We start from the raw sequence: 19471 nt of genomic DNA on the forward strand, positions 1-19471 counted from the left end.
GCAACTTCAGCTTTGATGTCTTTTCACTTCTTTTGTATATCCTCAGGTCTCCGGAGATGGTTTCATCCATTTCGGTTGATAGAAATTCTCTGCTGTCATTTCTTTCTTGAAAGTCTATCCCTTCAGAGTTTGAGTATACCTTGTCAATACTTTCTTTGAAGTGATGATCTTTACTATGTAGATTTTCAGCAGATGGGCATATTGAAAGGCACAGGAGACCCTCACCATTCACGAGGGATACTTTCTCGTAAGCCCCGCGAATGGTGAAATCCGTGAATAAGGCACTGTGTTCACGAATGCTGTCTGCATTCATGAATGCAGTACCCCGGGAGGCTGGGGCGGTGGGGCACGGCTGCACTAGTGACGGCGGGAGCATGGCAGCGGCAGCGCGGTGGTGGAAGCCCAGTGGATGCAAGCACAGAGATCCTGAGGAGCTCCTTCGAGTGTATTTAAGATGCGGGTTTGGCATTCAGGAATATTTGAAACTGCGAATGCCGAACCCATGAATACTAAGGATTTCCTGTACTCTTTTTGGATGCTAGGGTTGGTAACTACAGCATGCTTTCCAGTCTTTTGAATGACATTTCTCTTCATCACTAGCCCACAGGTAATTTCTGGATCTAGTCCAAATTTCTCCTTTGCTGGAGCATCTTCCCTTTCATGCATTGTTTCCATTATTATTTTAGATGACTTCTTTAATTCTCCCACTCCTTCCTGTTTCACCCCATCAATAATTTGCTGATTTAACATCTCACTAGAACTGACATATTTACATTCACACAAATTTCAGATGGAATTGAATAACCTTTAGTATCATTTTCTGGGTTTTGGCTGTGCTCGCAAGGAAGTACTGCTACCTCTTTAATTGTTTGAAGCTGTTCTTCTTTGTTAGCACTGTTGCCACTTTTTTGTCTATCAAGTGTTTTAATGTCCTGTTCATTTTGGTTTCATCAGTCGTGTCAGTGTCATATTCTCCTCTTTGAATTTTCAAATTAGTTTCTGGGAGTTCAGATTCATTCTAAGAGTTATCCTGCAAATATTTCTCATCTATCATTTTTTCCCTACTGTGGTGTTCTGTCTGAATTCAACTGTTTCACCACATCCCAAACGTTCAAAAGCTTCAGCAAACTCCATGGGTTCTTGAAATTTAGCCTTACCAGGTAGCTCTGACCGTGACAGCATACAAGTTTAAATTTAGTTGTTAAATAGTACAGATTCCATGGCCTTATTTTATCCTTATTTTGTTCCCAGAATGCTTAATGTCATGTAGAGTTACAAAGAAAGACTAAGGTGGATTAACATCCTTAATGCCAGAGGGAGAGCCCAGAAGTATGATCCAGAGAAACCAATTATTGTTTTCCCCTATTAAAATATTTATCTCCTCCAAGATGTATTACTTTGATTACAAAAAGATACTATTAATTTATTGATTACATTAATTTTGCAATTAAAAAATTAAATTATCTACAAAAATGTATTCAAGAATTAGCAATTTTTGCAGGGGAAAAAACTGTCTAGAAGAAACAGCATAAAACAGATAAATAAATCCAATATTGTGACATGTGAAATCAACCAGCATTAAGTTTCTTGCTCTCCAGATTTTTCTAAACATTTACCAAATAAAAACATGAATTTTTGTAAACTATACTGAGCAAATACTCAAACATAAAGCCTAACTTAACAGCAAAAAGATGTTACATCATGCAAGAGATGCTATACTGCAGGCGGTGGGGGAAAGATGTATGCTTTTCACATTTATGTTATCTATCTGTTCAGAGATATGTGATGGAAAGGTCACATAGCAGAAACAAGGACAACAGTAAGAATATATAACATCCCTTTAAGGATCCAGGATCTTTCCAGTGCATTAAATAACCAACCATTTAAAAATGTAACTTATTTAAAATTACTCCTGTCCTGCTTCAGATATTTTTACAGACAATTTTCCAGACTGGAAATTAGAAACTAGGTACAGAGTATTCCTGTAAAAATAATACTGAGTAAGACTCACAAATCCTTAAAGAATAAACATAAAATTGCTTCATAGAAACACATTTTGAAACAAAGTGAAGAAGTGCTAATATTCACCAATAAATTCTTTGAAGCACTGATTCTGCACAAAATCTTTATACTTTGTTTGTTATGAACAAAAGTAGTCTCCACTTATTAACTGTAAATAAAAAGTGACTTGCCTCAAAGAATCAATGCAGTTAAAAGACAGAAGGAAAAAGAAAATGTTTAAAAGAAGTGAAACGAACATTAGAAATTAATTAATGCCCTTATTTAAATGAGAAATTCCTTATATACTGCATGTCAATGAGCACATAGAAGGTGCCATTCAACCTTGACTAAAAGAACGTAACATTCATTCCTCACCACAAGAGCAACAAAAGGCATAAGCCCCTTGTCCTATACTTGCATGCAAGGAAACCTCATTAAATATGCTGCCTATTGTTAAACTACCAAAAGCAGCATATATTTATTAGTGCAAACCAACTATGAAGTTGATTAAATGCAACCAACTATGAACACGACTACAAAATACATGGCTTATATTGGTAAACATACTGATGAGAACCCTTGTTTCTTTTTTCTGTTTTTTTTTTGCACCGGTCCTGGAAGCACATTAATACCAGGTCAATACATGGAGTGGATGGAGCAAGCTCCAGTTCCACCACCAAACACCAAAAAGAATCTGCTCAATATAGACCTCTGATGGAGGACATATGAGAAACGATCACCTGCCCTGGGAAAACCACCTGATTGATTATGGTGTCTCCCCTGCCGGGAACACTACCACATAGATACAAGTTAGTACAGCTCATATGAACCACAACAGTAGCCAAGTGCAGCTGATCTAAACACTGATGACAACCTGCCATAAGAAAAATTTGCTACAGCCTATCTGAACAAACTATAAGATACTCATTGAGTGGAGACCCTCTCCGCACTAACTCTTTTTAAGGGTATGGTGAGCCACTACTACTTAAAATTTTACTTTCTCTTCATTCCCACAGCTGAGCTGTGCCTTTCTTTCTCATTTCCAATATTCCTGTTTCTTCACTAGCCCTAAAAGTCTGGCATACATCACCAAATAGGTTCCCAAACATTTCACCCAGAATCCCTCTGTTGCTTCCTTTCTCAGCCTGTTGCATTAATTAGTGTGGCCCTACCTTCCATGAGATAGAGCCTGAACAGGCTATCCTGCACTTCACCTGCATATAAATGTTTTAAGGATCCAAGAATTCATGACAAGAACACCCAGTCCCAGCTATGGGTGGTTCCAGCTATTACCACATGGATCCTTTGTGAGAGGTATCTGGAATACACACACACATATTGAACAGTGTGCTGAGCTGTGGGGTTAACATAGCTTGAAATCCTGTCGACTCTGCTGAGCCTAGCCCAATGAACTATATGGTAATTAATTAGCCTTTTTGCTTTGGACTAATATCATGCATAATTTGTATTACATATAAGTAGATACAAAAGTGCTGCTTAAAAGTATGTTTATGAAGTACCTGTGTTAAAACTTGCAGCAGTTTCAGAAAAGGAAAATGCATCAATTCTGGATGAACTAATTCTATGGGTGCTATATGCAAATTACTACAGTTATGTTTATTTGAAGGTCAGTGTTTTCAAATTTGTTCCTCACTTCCACATGCTCAAGGAGAGCAGGGTCTGACAGTAAGGAGATGAGAAAGGAGCTTCAAAGGGAAAAAGTTGGGGTGAGGCAGAGGTCAAGAGATCTACATGACCCCCCGGATTTATTTTTCCTAAGTAGCATGGGAAGGAAACAAATTCAAGGCAAACCTACAATAATTAGTTTCTATAACTGGAAAATTATAACAAATATATAGCATATAATTACTGGGGAATCGTCTTCTAGTCAAGGTCAATTTATGTTTGAATAAATATGGCAAATACACCGCAGCAGGCCATACACAAGGCATTAATGTTGCCTTCATCAACCCCAGTGCTTGGGGAAAAGTTCAGCTTGTCTTTATATGCACAACATACATCCTGGCCTAAAATTAGAGCACAGAAAAGTAAAACATATTTTAAATGTGAAATCCTGCTTCTTTGCAGAAAGAATAAATCTGCAAATTAAACTTTCAAGACTTCAAAAAAACTGTACCATTTATGTATAATGATTGTGTGTAACAATATTTCATAAAGATAGGCAGATCTTGATTTTAGGTATTTTGGTTTATATTTATAAACATGTTCTTGTTTTGAAAAAACAAAGAATTGCTTTAAAAGGTATATTATATTTTCATATTTTCCATCTCCAGTTCATTTGCTACACTTCTTTGGTACATGCTACCTTGGCATATTAAAATTTGTCTTTTCTTAAAAGTGACTTCCTGCCCCACAGAATCCAGGGATTTATACTATGTCCTGGCAAAACAGTCTTTCCATCTGGGAGGGCTGGTGGAATATGATGCCTTCAGATTCATTAACTTCACTATCATGAAGGATGGAAGTATAATATACCTCTGGATTTTCATGGATATACAGTTTATAAGGAATTTCATTTTCTGGTAGTTCCAGCTAATATTCTAATTAAGTCTAATAGTGGTTTTATTGCCCCCCAAGACAATTGATTTTTTTTCCCATGACCTACCTCTTCTTCTTCTAGCCTTTTCAAAGAGTCACCTGCAAATTTTATATACTGGGTCATCAGGGTCACCAAGGCAGTATAGCGTGTTCGTAAATCCATGAACTGTAGAGAAACAGGAGGAGGAGAAACAGTAACATTTATACTAGGAGAGATGCCTTCAAGTAATGTCCTTCTAGAATTCAAACAGCCTTAAGGAAAGTTATATATATATATATAGAGAGAGAGAGAGTGAACACTGAGCTAATATTCTTGATTCAAATGACACAGCCCCATAAATCCCATAAACAGGTCTCCCACCAGACACACTGATCCTAAGGATGGTCAGTTCAATCTATGTAATAGGGCGATTGGCTGTGACCTGTGTGTACCATGTGAACAGCTAGGTTGGTGAACCACAAAAAGAGTATGGGGAGAGAGCAGCTAATAAAAATGGTCTCCCTGATCTTATTTCATCTCTTTCTGGGGTTTACTGTAAAACTAGGATGGAATTTTCAGAAGTGCCTAAGCAAGTTCAGTGAGAATTGTTCTCTTTTGTCACTTCCTCCTTCTGAAAAATTTGGCTCCTAGTGTAACTTCCTCAACAAAACTGTAGTATGTTGGAAAGGAATTAAGATTGTGTTGGGACAGAGTGGGTAAAATCTTGAAATCCCTTTCATCCCTGAAGTCATAGAGTACCTTCCTCAGCAGACATCTAGTCCCATTTGGCTCAGAGGGAAACCTCTGCAGTTGTATTCTCTGTTAGATAGCAGGGGAAAAATGTGTATCTTTGCCCACCCCCACAGAACCTTGTGAGATCTGCTACAACAAATTCATTTCTGGTTCAGCCCAATAATGATGAAAGCTGCTTTCAAATGGTTGCTGAATAAACCATGATCTAACTCATGGTTAACAATACTTCATTTCATTTTGTTAGACCACTTTCCTAATTGTTTAAGTATTTTGTTTACTGTTATCAAGAGCAATACTGAACTTTTTAACAGCATATACTGGCTCTGTGCATACAGGGAAAGCAGTGGATGTGATATACCTTGACTTTAGCAAGGCTTTTGATTCAGTCTCCCACAGGATTTTTGCAAGCAAGCTGAGGAAATATGGGCTGGATGAATGGACGGTAAGGTGGATAGAAAGCTAGCTGGATTGTTGGGCTCCATCGGTAGTGATCAATGGCTCAAGGTCTAATTGGTGTCAAGTGGAGTGCCCTATAGGTCAGTCCTGGGGCTGGTTTTGTTCAATACTTTCATTAACAATCTAGAAGATGGGATGGATTGCATCTTAAGCAAGTTCATGGAAGACACCAAGCTGGGGGATGTAGTAGATACGCTGGAGGGAAGGGCTAGGATTCGAGTGACCTAGACAAATTGGAAGATTAGGCCAAAAGAAATCTCATGAGGTTCAACAAGGACAAGTGCAAAGTCCTACATTTAGGACAGAAAAATCCCATGCATTGATACAGGCTTGGAACCAAGTGGCTAATCAGCAGCTCTGCAGAAAAGGACCTGGGGGTTATACTGGAAAATAAGCTGGATATGAACCAACAGTGTGCCCTTATGGCCATGAAGGCTAATGGCATACTGGGCCTCATTAGTATGAGTACTGCCAGCAGATTGAGGGAAGTAATTGTTCCCCTCTACTCAGCACTAGTGAGGCCACATTCCCCTCTCCTCCACACTTCTGGGCCCCCCAGTACAGAAGGGACAAATTGGAGGGAGGTCAGTGGAGGGCAATGAAAATGGTTAGGGGGATGGGGCATATAACTTATGAGGAGAAGCTGAGGGAACTGGACTAGCTGAAGAATACCTCCCAAGAGGATGGAGTTACTTTGTTCTCAATTGTGGCAGATGGCAGAACAAGGAACAGTGGTCTCAAGTTGCAGGAAGGGAAGTTTAGGTTGAATATTAGGAAAAACTCTCTCACTAGGCAGGTGGTAAAGCACTGGAATAGGTTACCTAAAGAAGTGACAGAATCTCCATCCTTGGAGGTTTTTAAGGCCAGCTCAACAAAGCCCTGGCTGGAATGTTCTAGTTGTGGGGTAGTCCTGCTTTGAGCAGAGGGTTGGACTAGATGACTTCCTGAGGTCCCTTCCAACCTTAATTTTCTATGATTCTTTACACCTCAGAATTTGCTTAGGGACAATAATAATCTTCTTGGGATTATTCCACTAAACACCAGTAAATGTCATTCTTTTTTTCCTACCTTAACAAAGGACTCAAATTAAGTGTACATCTCTCAGACTTTTAGATAGGGCATGCTATAAATAATATAAAAAAAACCTCTTGTATAATGAAGTCAGATGAGCTCTGCATTCTCCGGCGTTTCACTGGAGATTTTTGTTGCGAGTCAACCATAGCCCTGTAGGTCATGGTCTGCAGCTCATAATCCTGTAAAAATATTCAGATCAACAAAATTATTAGCATTCTCCATTACACAGATCTGGAATGGAATATTTTTGTGCAACTTTAAGTAAAATCTAGCACTGTGATTTGTAAGATACTGACAGCTGACTAAAAGCCACACCATATTACAAATATTTTATTATGTCTTACCTTTACTGCAGCTGAGTACTGCTCTGAATATTTCTGGCATTCATCTATTTTGCTTTGTTTCATTTCAATTTCAGAAACCAACATCTGTAAAATACACACATATTACCTTCAATATGACAGTAATGACTATTATATTCCTTTTGTTATGACATGATTATTATTCCTAAATTTCCTATCACCACAAAACGAAAACAACTGCCAACAAATGTAATGTCTTACAGCTTGCTGTAGTCACCTTATTTAAATTTCATTAATTCAGTTGAAAGATACCTATGGGAGTCAGATCCACTGCACAGTAAGTACAGCTCATAAAATGCTACAAAACAGTTTTTTCATAGTTTCTAGGGTCGGAAGGGACCTGAGTAGATCATCTAGTCCAACCCCCTGCCATGGCAGAAAAGAGTACTGGGGTCAAATGGCCCCAGCAAGGTGTTCATCTAACCCCCACTTAAAAACCCCCAGGGTAGGAGCCTGCACCACTTCTCTTGGAAGTTGGTTCCAGATCCTAGCCGCCCTGACCGTGAAGTAGCGCCTACTGATATCTAACCTAAATATACCCTCCGCCAGCTTGTGACCGTTATTCCTGGTCACTCCTGGCAGTGCTCAGGGGAACAGGGACTCCCCCAATGCCTGCTGATCCCTCCTGACTAGTTTCTAACAGACCACAAGATCCCCCCTCAGCCTTCTCTTCTGGAGGCTGAACAGGTTCAGGTCCCATAGCCTCTCCTCACAGGGCCTTCCCTGCTGCCCCCTGATCATACAAGTGGCCCTCCTCTGGACCCTCTCCATGTTGTCCACATCCCTCTTGAAGTGCAGCGCCCAGAACTGGACGCAGTACTCCAGCTGCGGCCTGACCAGTGCCACACAGAGGGGGAGGATCACCTCCTTGGACCTGCTTGAGATGCATCTGTGGATGCACAAGGTGTGGTTGGCCTTCCTGACTGCATCCCCACACTGCCGGCCCATGTTCATCTCGGAGTCAATGATGACTCCAAGATCCTTTTCCACCTCTGTACTGACAAGAGGGGAGTTCCCTAACCTGTAGGCATGGTGCCGGTTGTTCCTCCCCAGGTGCATCACTTTGCACTTGTCTGTGTTGAATCCCATCCTATTCTCATCCGCCCACCCTTGTAACCTGTCTAGGTCTGATTGTAGCCTGTTGCTTCCTTCTAGCATGCCCACATCCCCCCACATCTTAGTGTCATCAGCAGATTTGAACAGGGTGCTTTTTACCACCTCGTCCAAGTCGCTGATGAAGATGTTGAACAGTGTGGGCCCGAGGACCGAGCCCTGCGGAACCCCACTGCCCATGTCCTTCCAGGCTGAAAATGACCCATCAACTACCACTCTGGGTGTGGCCCTCCAGCCAGTTGGTGACCCAATTGACTGTGTGGGTGTCGACACCACAGCCCCCCAGTTTCTTAATGAGAACGGGGTGAGAGACAGTGTCGAAAGCCTTCCAGAAGTCCAGGAAGACTGTCCACTGCTACCCCTGCATCTAATGATTTGGTGATCTGATCCTAAAAGGCCACCAGGTTGGTCTAACAGGACCTGCCACTTATGAATCCATGTTGGTTGCCCCTAAGCATGCAGTCCCCTGCTGGCCCCTTGTGGATGTGTGCCAGAATAATTTTCTCAAACAGCCTGCCTAGGATCGAGGTAAGACTAACCGGTTATAGTTTCCCAGGTCCTCCTTCTTCCCCTTTTTGAAGATGGGAACCACGCTGGCCCTCTTCCAGTCCTCTGGCACCACACCAGAGCACCACGAGTGCTCGTAAAACCATGGCAGGGGTCCTGCAATGACCTCGGCCAATTCCTTTAGAACTCTAGGGTGAAGATTGTCTGGACCGGCTGACTTGAATACGTCCAGTCCCTCCACAAGCTCCCTAACTAGTTCCTCACTAACCCTTGGCCTAGGTATGCCTCCCCTGGGGCTCAAGGGGGGCCCAGCAGGGAGGTAGCTGTTCTGGTCACTACTTAGGAAGATGGAGGCAAAGAAATATTTAAACATGTTAGCTTTGTCATCTGGTATGATGACCAAATTTCCCAACGTGTCCTGCAGGGGCCCCATATTACCTGGAACCTTCTTTTTACCCCCTGTGTATTTAAAGAAGGACTTCTTATTGTCCTTAATCTGAGAAGTCAGTCCTAATTCCATCCCTGCCTTGGCCTTCCTGACTGCCCCCCTACATCTCCGAGCAACTGCAGTATAGTCATCCCTGGTGATGTCCCCTTCTTTCCATTGGGTGTACGCCTCCCTTTTAGCAAGGAGACATTCCTGGATGCTTTTTGTGAGCCATGGAGGCTTGAGTGCCCTCCTGCTCCCTTTGATCCTCATTGGGATTACCTTCCTTTGGGCTTGGAGGATCATCTCCTTAAGGAGCGACCACTCTCCTCGGACACCTGGCTCCCCTCCCCTCTGGGACCTCAGCGCTTCCCCAACTATCCTCCTTAGCTCATTGAAGTTTGCCCTCCTGAAATTTAGGGCTGTTGCCTTACTGCAGGCCTTTGCCACCCTGCACTGGATGGTGAATTCCAGCAGGCGATGATCGCTGTCGCCCAGGTGGTTGAGCACCCGCAGCCCCCTCACCAGGTCATCACCCGTGGCCAGCACCAGGTCCAACAAGGCGTCTCCCCTGGTGGGGCTGTGCACCTCTTGGATTAGATGGAGGTCCTGCATTCTGGCTAGGAACCTACGTGAGCGGTCAGACCTGGCTGACTGTTCTTCCCAGCAGATGTCCGGGAAGTTCAGGTCCTCCATGACTACCACACCCTTAGACTTCACTACCTCTCTGAGCTGACCTAAGAATTCCTGGTCAAGCTCTTCCCACTGGTTGGGAGGTCTGTAGTAGACCTCCACCATTAAGTCTTTTTCCCCTCGACTGCCTTGTATTCTAACCCAAAGCACCTCAGAGTGCCCTTCCTCTGACTCTTCGCCAATTGACGAGGATGTGTATTCCTCCTTAATACAGACTGCCAAGCCCCCACCTTTCCTTCCTATCCTGTCCCTCCTGTACAGCCTATAGCCCTTGACATTCACTGCCCAGTCATGCGTTGAGTCCCACCACGTTTCAGTGATCCCCACTATGTCCAGGCTGGTGTCAGCTAGCAGGAGGGTGAGTTCTTCCTGCTTGTTTCCCATACTACGAGCATTTGTGTAGAGGCATTTGAGGCCTCCTGTGGATGTATGTACTGACCCCCTAGTCCCAGCATTGCCCTGGCCCCTGTCGCTTTTTACAGCTTGGTCAACAAACCAAGGTTTGAGCCACAGCTTCTAAGGATGAGTAAACTCCTAGAGCATGAGCAGGACAGCCCAGTTCTCCAACCAGAGCAATAACAGATTCACTTCTTGTGTGGATCAGGGACAGCTAAACCCATCTAACAAACAACCCCATAAGGTTGGTCAGTGCCAAAAAGCTAATTTTACCACGATGATATTTGTTATTTTTCACTGTTACAGAAGATACTTTCAAAGTGGCATTGTGGCATAAATGTTCGGGGAAGTCTGTCTTTCCTGGGCTCAATCCTCTAGCATATTAAGTAACTGTCTACTAAAGTACTTTCACCAAACTTTAAGGAACCCAGTAGTCCCACTGAAGTCATAATACATGACAAATAAATTTAATCAGAGTTTCTGATGATACCACGCTACATGTGCAATTAGTTACCTCATTTGCCATTTAAAAATTCCTCTTGAACATGAAAGTATAAAATTTAGCTGTCATTTTGTGTGTTCCTTCATAATAATTTATCATGTACATTGGAAATAATTTATCATGAACAGCAATGAATAAAAGTTACTGCTTAACATATAAGTGTAAAGATAGTTCAGCATTTTGGACCTAGAACTTGAAGTTTGCTCTCTGCAGACTTCCTCTGTGAAGCTGAACAAACTATTTTGTCCTTCTGTGTCTCAAACTAATCATCAGCAAATGGGAATATTAGCCGTTGCCTTCTTCCCAGGGGTGCTTTGGGGAGAAATGCATTAACAATTGTAATGGGCTTTGATTCTAGTATCTAGTAAGGGGGGAGTCCATAAATACCTCAGTTAAATGTGTTTATTATCAGTAACTTGTACTGATTTTTAATTTTTTCTTTAGTTATTAGTAGTTTTAATACTTTTACCAGGATGCAATACCTATCATACCTTTTGTTGATTCAGCTGTTTAGCCAGAGCTTTGCTGTTTTCAGGCTGGATTTCCTGAAACTTTCGCTGAGTATCTTCAACTTGCTGGATCCAGCTATCCAGTGCAAGATAAGTATCTTTGTAGTATTTTAGAGATTTATTGATACCCTCTAGATCACGCAGCCTGGTTTGATTTAAAAACAAGAGATATTAATGTTCAGACAATGAGCACAGCAAATGAATAATCTAAGCAAAGCCTTAAGGGCAGTATATCCTAGCTCCCCCTACAATATCATAATTGTTATTAAAATACATTTAACAGCAATTTCTATCCCAAGCCTGCTTCAGTTTAATGAAGTTTCAAGAAATATAGAGGGTTTTTCACAGCAGAGGAGCTAAAGGATATGTATGCCAAAAACAGGTGTCTGGGAGGGACTGAACCAGGACAGGAAATTATTTTGGGCAGAGGGACGCTTACTGAGTTTTGGCAAGCTGTTAAGGGCCACATGTGTAGCTCCGCCCCTTGACAGGTGCCCCACCCCATGGTCACCATCTTGGACCAGAAGTTCTACTCCCTAGCCCCTGACCTTTGCCACCAGACATCCCTCCTCTTTGCCCCCCCAAGAAGTACTCCTTTCAGCAAGCATTTGCCATCATGGAACCAGGAAAATACCAAATTATATTCTAAAAAAATCAAACATCTACTACAACATTCATTAATTTGATTTTAAAAATATTTTGTCCTAATTTACATGCCTTTGTGTAGTGTACACAGAGGTGATTGTATAATAGCTTAACATGAAATCTTACTCTTGTATATTGGGGGGGTTGAGGGGAATGGGTGGTAGGTATAGGTTTGTCGGAGGCTATGGGTGTATGGGTATGTGGGGTATGGGGGAGGATGTGGGTGTGTGGGGTTTTATGAAGGGGTGGATAGGCATGGGTGGTATATGTGGCGTGGAGGAGCATGTGGGTGTGCATGGATATGTGGGGTGTGGGTGGGCATGTGGGGTATGAGGGAAAGTGGGATGGATAGGCATGGGGGGTGTGGCTGTGTGTGGGTGTACGGTGCGGCAGCATGTGGGTGTGTCTGGATATGGGGTGTAGGTAGGTATGGGGTTTGTGAGGGGCTGTGAGTGTGGGGGGAGGGTGGCTGGGGAGAGTTGTGGCATGTGTGGAGGTGAGGGGGCATTGCCCACAGCCCCCACCAGCACTCCTCCAAGCCTGGGCTCCGCATTCCTGCTGCTTCTGGCCCTGGGGCACTGATGCAGTCCTGTGCTCCCACTTGCAGCCACTTGCCCCTCAATCTGCCATTGCTGCCCTTCTGCTGCTTCCCTGTCCCCCCGGCCCACCACTCACTACTCTGGCACCACATCCCAGCTGCACAGCTGAGACCACAGAACACAGCAGGAGCTGGACCCACCCAGCTGGCACCGCATGAAACCAGCCAGCCAGCAGCAGCCAGGAGCCCTGTGGTGCTGAAGTGACTGGTGGGGGGAGACAAATAGCTGCAGCAGGTGGAGGGAGTGCAGGCACACAGGAGCACAGAAACAGCTGGGTGGAAGCGTGGGGGTTGCACCAGTGTCCCGGGACCAGGACCGGGATCAACAGGGCCCAGAGTGGGGCGGCAGGAGTATGGGGTCTGAACCAGAAGGGGCTCTATGAAGCTGGGCTGGGCTGAGCCAGCAGGGAAAGGGGCCTGGACCCCGCGCTCCTGCCACCCCACTCTGGGCCCACCCACAGTGGCCCCGGGACACCGGTGTGGCCCTGCACTCCTGCCCAGATGTTACTGTGCTCTACGCACCTGCTCACTGCCCCTTCCTCCTGCCTGCTGCCCCTTTCACTGCTCCCCTGCCTGTGGCTGCTGCTGCTTCCCTCCACGCCCCCTCCAGCTACTCCAGCACTACGTGGTTACAGCACTGGGACTGCAGAAGCTGGCCCAGCCTGACCTTAAGGACTGGGGCAATTACCTGTGGTCCTCCCCTGCCTCCCCTTCCCCTTCCTATGTGAATTTCCCTCCAGTGTAGGGAGGCAGAAATAGCCCCTAGTTCCCATGCCAGAACCCTTTGCTAGGCAGGGGTGGAGCCAGGCCAGCCTTAGTTCTACAGCCACTTGGTCCTCCTGGCAGCTTCCCCTGGGTCCTATTGCCCCTGCCTTCTGCCATCTTTGACAGTCAGGGACAGATAAATATTAATTTACTAAATTTTTTAGTGGTCCCAATGAACCAGATAGAATGGGCTGGTAGACCAGATCCTGCCCATAGGCCATATTTTGCCCACCCCGGATTAAACCTTCAAGAAGCTTTTATGTTCAGGGCGGACCCAGACCTGGAAAAAATAATGTATATTTTCCACATTAACAAGGTAAGCAGATGAGGGGTCAGGTGCCAAATATATATAGGAAAAGAGGCCTTCGTGGCATACTTCCACAAAGTATGGTGTGGTGAGCTCCAGGTGAAGCCATGATTCTTTGAATGACCACTGAAGACCAAACATTCACATGGGGAAAATACATGACATCCTCTGTTCCCTGAAAGTCTAGCAAAAGTTGGGCGTGAAGTGAAGTCTTTGGAAGCTGAAGCCATTTATCCTTTTTTAGCTAAAATCCCTTCTCAGACCTTATGGTTTTTTAAGTCTATTGAAGTTATTTTGGGGCTATTTCCTGAGAGTAAAGATGAAGTGACCAGAGTACTTAAGTTTCATTACTGTAGTTTTAACACAGTATTTCAAAGAAACATTCAAACAGACCAATAAAAGAGACCATAGAGGTGTGGATGAAGGAGTTCAAAACAATATTGAATCCTACTCTTAATAATGTTTAGTCTTCTAGTTTGAATATACTTATGAATCTCCTCTGCTTTCAGTCATTCTAACAATACTCCATGGTTGCATGTGACAGAGAGCAAGCAAGAGATAGAGCCCAGAGACTTAACAAGGTAGCTTCCAGGGGTAGTGGGACACTTTGGGGGAAGCAGTGATTTCTGACTAGGCTGCTTCCCCCGTTTAAAACCCTTGTTATGCTACAAAAAGACGTGTATATTAAGGTTTTATATTTATGCCTATACATGAACAAACAATAAGATAACCATCAACAGAAAAAAGGAAGACAGCAAATAGAAAAATGTGTCTATAAACAGAGCCAATATTTATAAATATTTTTGTATAATGAATATCACTGTCAAACTGCTAGATAGCAGGAGGATGAACATTTGCAGAAAGCAGTCTGTTTACAGCTACAAGATGCAACCACCACAATCTGTTACATTTATACTAGAAGTCACTATGTGTTAACAATAACCCGCATATGCTGCATTTTAATTTTAGCCCTAAAATGACACTCTAAGAGTATGTTCTCTCAAAATGAAGAACTGTGGGAATGGGTTCTAACATGATGTGTCTGCAGAAGCCGCTACCTTTATGGCTAAGAATCTGGGCATTCAAGCTGTTTCCCTTCACTAGGCTGCCTTTTTAACTAAGTTTTACCAATCATTCCTTTAGTTTCTGGCAATTAGCGGAAGGGGCATTTAAATATATTTATTCTTGCTAAATAGAGAAATAACTATAAGTTTGCTGTATGCACTCTGTTCATTCACTTTAAAGATCAGGAAAATGTGGAAGTTTGCTGATGGCATGTTTTTATGGAAACAACATTCTTGCTGCTTCTCTTCCAAGGTGTCTATGTTTATAAACTAAAATAGATTCTAAAAATAGATTTAGTTTGCAATGTTCTTGTCTTGCTTTAATTTCTCATTAACATTTGGTTGACAGAATTAAACAGATCAGAGGGTTGGGAAAGTATTAAGTTACAGAGTTAGTTCTTCTTATGCATAGGTGCTAGTAGTATATGTGTGTATATATTTGAGCAATATTACCCACCAGCAACAACATATAATCAAAGAGACAAATGTAAAGTACATACCGGTTTTCAATCTGAGAATGAATATTCTGCCATCTCTCAGCTAGCTGATCAACCTTCTCTTTATGCCAGTCAAAATCCAGATCACGTTCCTTGTGTGTTTTAAACATCTGATCGCTGATTGCCTTCGCTTTCTGTAGTTCATCTTCCAAAGCATGGAATACCTCTCTTTTCTCATCTACTTCAGATCTCCATTGCTAGTATGTAATAAATTATAAATAAATTGACACTGTAGTACTCTCTGCGTAATCCACTGTTATGATGACAGACAATGTATCTTTGATTTATTTTATTTTATCCTTTATCTTAGAATTAGATGATAGATCTATTAATAGCTACTGAACAGAACAATGATGAGGGGCTACAGTAGGGAGGCAGGACATAGCTTTCAGTCAGAAAAACAGCTTTTATTGACAAAGCAGTGAGTAGCAGCCCATTGATTAAAAAAAAGTGGTAAAAAGTTTTAAAAAATTAAAAGGTGGAGGAGAGGGAGGGCGTTGAGTTACAGCTTAATACTAGAGCAATGAGTTGCAGCAGCATGTGCATGGGAGCAATGCAGTGTGGTATGTCTGGACAGCTGACCATAGATAGCCATGTCTCAGGACACTTAAGCTGCTTGCAGACATGGGTTAATTAATGGTGCTTTACTTTAAACTTGGCGTGCTCCTGTGCCAAGCTAGCACATGCCCACAAGAAGCAGTGCATTAGCTGCACCTGGCTTTCTCAACATCTATGTAGATACTTATAGATCTATATACTTTAGTGGGGCTTTTTTCATGCTTTTAGCTAATAGCTGATTGAATGCCAAAAAGCCCTGTTGAAGTGCCTGATCTACACAGACATTGTAGAGACAGGTCAAAATAATGCACTGCTGCTTCTGATAAAACACTTTTTTTTCCACGTCTGTCAGCACTGTTGGCATCCATACATAACACTGAACCAGTTCACAGGGAACTAGTTTTAAACAGCACTTGATATTCCAGGTATATTTCTAAACTGTTCCAGCTTAACAAGAATCTACCTCTGTCCCAATCATTTTAGGCTGCATTTTAAATTTTAATAATGTTATATGTGTCCATGCAACTAGCAAAGTTTTTGGGCAACCACCATTTATATTGTGTAGAATCTTCTAGCACTAGAGAGAGAAATGTTTCCCTTGCTGCTGAATTCTTGGAGCGTCAAATATTCCAAGATACATACAGCATACAGCAGCAGTTGGCAAATACATACAGCAGCAGTTGGCAATTGTTTTGGCAATGGACTGGATTGACCCAACTTGGGCCAATACTAGGGTCTGGCCATCACTGCTGCTGCTGCTTCTCCCTGCCACCTAGCTGTGGTGTAGCCCAGGCAAAGCCCCCCGCCATCAAAGCCCCCCCTGCCCCAGGGATGAGATCTGCCCCATAGGCCATAAATTGCCAACACCTGGCATAGAAAAATGATATTAAAAGAGATGCAACAGTTTCACTTTGCATGTTACATGTATGGCTGACACTAAAATTACCCGAATGATATATGTATACAAAGTACAGATATGTGTAACCTAGGTGAATCTGTGACATTTGTATCAGCCTCTTGAATAGAATGTATGTTCCATTTATCTTAATTTCCCCAAAAATACAAATGTGTCCAGCATGGCAATCTTAAAGCTATAGTTTGCTCTAATTATACAGGAAGTCTTTTGCTGCTACGTAGTCTAACCAAATGGCTATAACTGAAATATCATTTTTTATAAGGTTACTTTATGATTTATTTATTGAGAAGAATCAGCCAACTCTTACCTTTAATGTACCCATAAGATTCTCAATATTATTCTTGTCAGCAGTTACTGCTTCTTCTTCACAAAGTTTTGTTTCATAAAGTTTTACTAATGCTTCTGCTCCTTGCGTGTTTTTCAGCACCAAATTTACAGTTTTCAACCTGCAATATAGTTACCTCTTGTAACAACAGTATTTATACTATTGTATTTTTCATTCTTGGTATGTGTCACATAATAACTAAAACTCTTAACAGTGTTATGGTTTTGATCATTCTCGTCCCTGTGTTTAGCATTATTCATATTTATAACTTTATTCATTTTTCAGTTTCCTTTCACTTGGGACAAAAGAAATATATGAAGGAACACAACAAAAACTTGATAAATGCTAGTGAATTACATACTTATCTATGTAAATGGAAGACATAGAGTAAACTTGGTTCATATTCTGAATGATGATATTGAGCTCAGAGCGCAAGGTGGGAACTGAAGGTGAACCAGCAGCTTGACCAAAAAACTCTTCACATTTATCTGTGATCACACCCAAATCTTCCTTGAGTCGATCAAGCTCTTTCTTTAGCTTCTATAAAATAGAAGGTGAATAACAGTGTAGCTTTTAGTCTCCATTAAGCAAAATTACTGAGGATTAGTTTTTACTTAGTTCAGGATAAGAGTGCACGGGGGTAGTTACCACAGTAAATTATCCATGCGTTATAATTTTATGTTCCTAAATGCTTCTTAAGGTGACTTGAGAGGCCTAAATACTTTTGTGGATGTGACCCTTAATGTTCTCCACTCTTCTGAGCAGCACTAGTTTTTTACCCTAATTTATAGCTATTAATTTTAAAAACTGCTACCCATTGTAATATCAACAACACTTCCAAAAACTCACCTCTTGCTCTGAAATCCTAAATACACTTTCATGTAGATCATCCCTCTCCAGTGGAGTTCGAATCTGTCTGATCAACCGTTCCTCACAGTTTTCCAAGCGCAGCCTGATATTTCTGACTTCCGAGATGTACAGATTGTAAATGGATTCCTCTTGCTCCTCTGTTGAAGGAAACAAGATACTTCATAGCCAATAAATCCAGATACTTACCACATTTTTCTCCCTTCTTACAACGCGTTTTATAATCCTGAAAAGACCTGTAGTATATTGAGGCACTGGTTCAAATCTCACCAAAAGTCAATAGGAATAATTCTACTGACTCTCATGGGAATTGGATCAGGCCCCTAGTCCTTGGCTGTTACTAGATTATCTTGTTGCACTTCCAGACTTAAATGTATAACATGGATAATCTCAGTCTCAGCAATCATCATCCCTCTTTCCAAATACACTGCTGAACATAATGACTATGAATTCATATTATTTCATTATAATACTGTATCAAAGCTCTAATGGCTATTTCTTATTATCTTTTATTCCAGAGAAACAGTAAAATATTTTCTGACTACTTGTAGAAAATATAATGGCAGCAAAATCAGTTCCAAAATACTAATGAATTCTTCTAAGTCAATAACTACTTAACAGCATAGCATAACTTTTCATCTTTTAAAAATAGCTTTTAAATATTGGAGGGTAGTATTCTACAAGCCTATGGAAGAATATGTAAGATTTTTTGTATTATAGCATCAATATTTTTCCAATTCTGTTATGAGCTCAGTGAATACTCATGATTAATTTCAGTCATTCAGTTACCACATTAAGGAAGCTGGACCAAATGATAAACTGCAATCTATAGATTATATTATTTTTTCAGGAGTAGTAGTAACCAAAATCCCTCCATCTTTTGAACAATGTAACAGTAAAACTTAATTATGGGTCTTTATTTATCTGGTCTTCTCACAGTCTTAGTGTGCTAACATATAACATATTATGTTAGTGGTGCTAACATAATAAAACAGGCACTGATTTATCAGATGTCGTAAAGCATCTTTTAAGAAGACTTTATCAAATTTCTCAAGGAATTGCTCTTACCTCTTTCTGCTGATTTAAGCAGCTCCTGATAATACTGCTTGCAAACATTAACCTCCCTTTCCAGTTGTGTTGCATCTGAGCTTGTGAAAATTTTGGACTCCTGGCTATCTTCTACAAAGTCATCGAAGCGGGACTGTAGATTGCTTAGAACCTGCTGGTGTTCACCTGGCAACATTGTCTTTATCTAAAATAGATTAGAGACTAATATAAGTGTAAAACTCTTCAGGTATAGGTTTATATGCTGAAGTCAGCACAGTTTGGGCCAGATTTTGTCATTGTAACACTTGTGCAGCTGGGAGAGCATCAAACCACACAAAAAAAAGCAGCAGCTCAGTAGGGACTGCACCTCAGGAAATATAAGAGAATGTTATATTATGGCCCTTGGACTGATGAAATTCCGAGGGCCATAAAATTGAGCAGAGAGGGCTGCGTGGTTGGCAGCAGCTACCCAGAGCCTGGGCCAGTCACAGCCAGAAGGCTGCAAACATCTGCTCCAGGCTTCGGCATTAGTTCCATACTGGCAGGTGGA

General features: G+C 41.9%; 1 protein-coding gene across 22 annotated transcripts in view; it reads right to left on the bottom strand.

The window, feature by feature from the left end:
• DST (dystonin) overlaps positions 1-19471 on the bottom strand; it is a 486590-nt gene that overhangs the window by 190417 nt on the left and 276702 nt on the right. For all 22 annotated transcript variants that reach the window (XM_090034292.1, XM_090034349.1, XM_090034342.1 and 19 more), the window contains 9 exons: positions 18943-19126; positions 17857-18014; positions 17369-17547; positions 16990-17128; positions 15212-15405; positions 11315-11477; positions 7168-7251; positions 6895-7002; positions 4628-4726 (listed from right to left, as the gene is read on the bottom strand). In XM_090034292.1, the coding sequence (XP_089890418.1) occupies positions 4628-4726; positions 6895-7002; positions 7168-7251; positions 11315-11477; positions 15212-15405; positions 16990-17128; positions 17369-17547; positions 17857-18014; positions 18943-19126 (1308 nt within the window). The remainder of the gene's footprint in view (positions 1-4627; positions 4727-6894; positions 7003-7167; positions 7252-11314; positions 11478-15211; positions 15406-16989; positions 17129-17368; positions 17548-17856; positions 18015-18942; positions 19127-19471) is intronic.

Source organism: Crocodylus siamensis, chromosome 1 (genome assembly GCF_052110815.1).
Source record: "Crocodylus siamensis isolate JL-2025a chromosome 1, ASM5211081v1, whole genome shotgun sequence".
Taxonomy (NCBI): domain Eukaryota; kingdom Metazoa; phylum Chordata; order Crocodylia; family Crocodylidae; genus Crocodylus; species Crocodylus siamensis.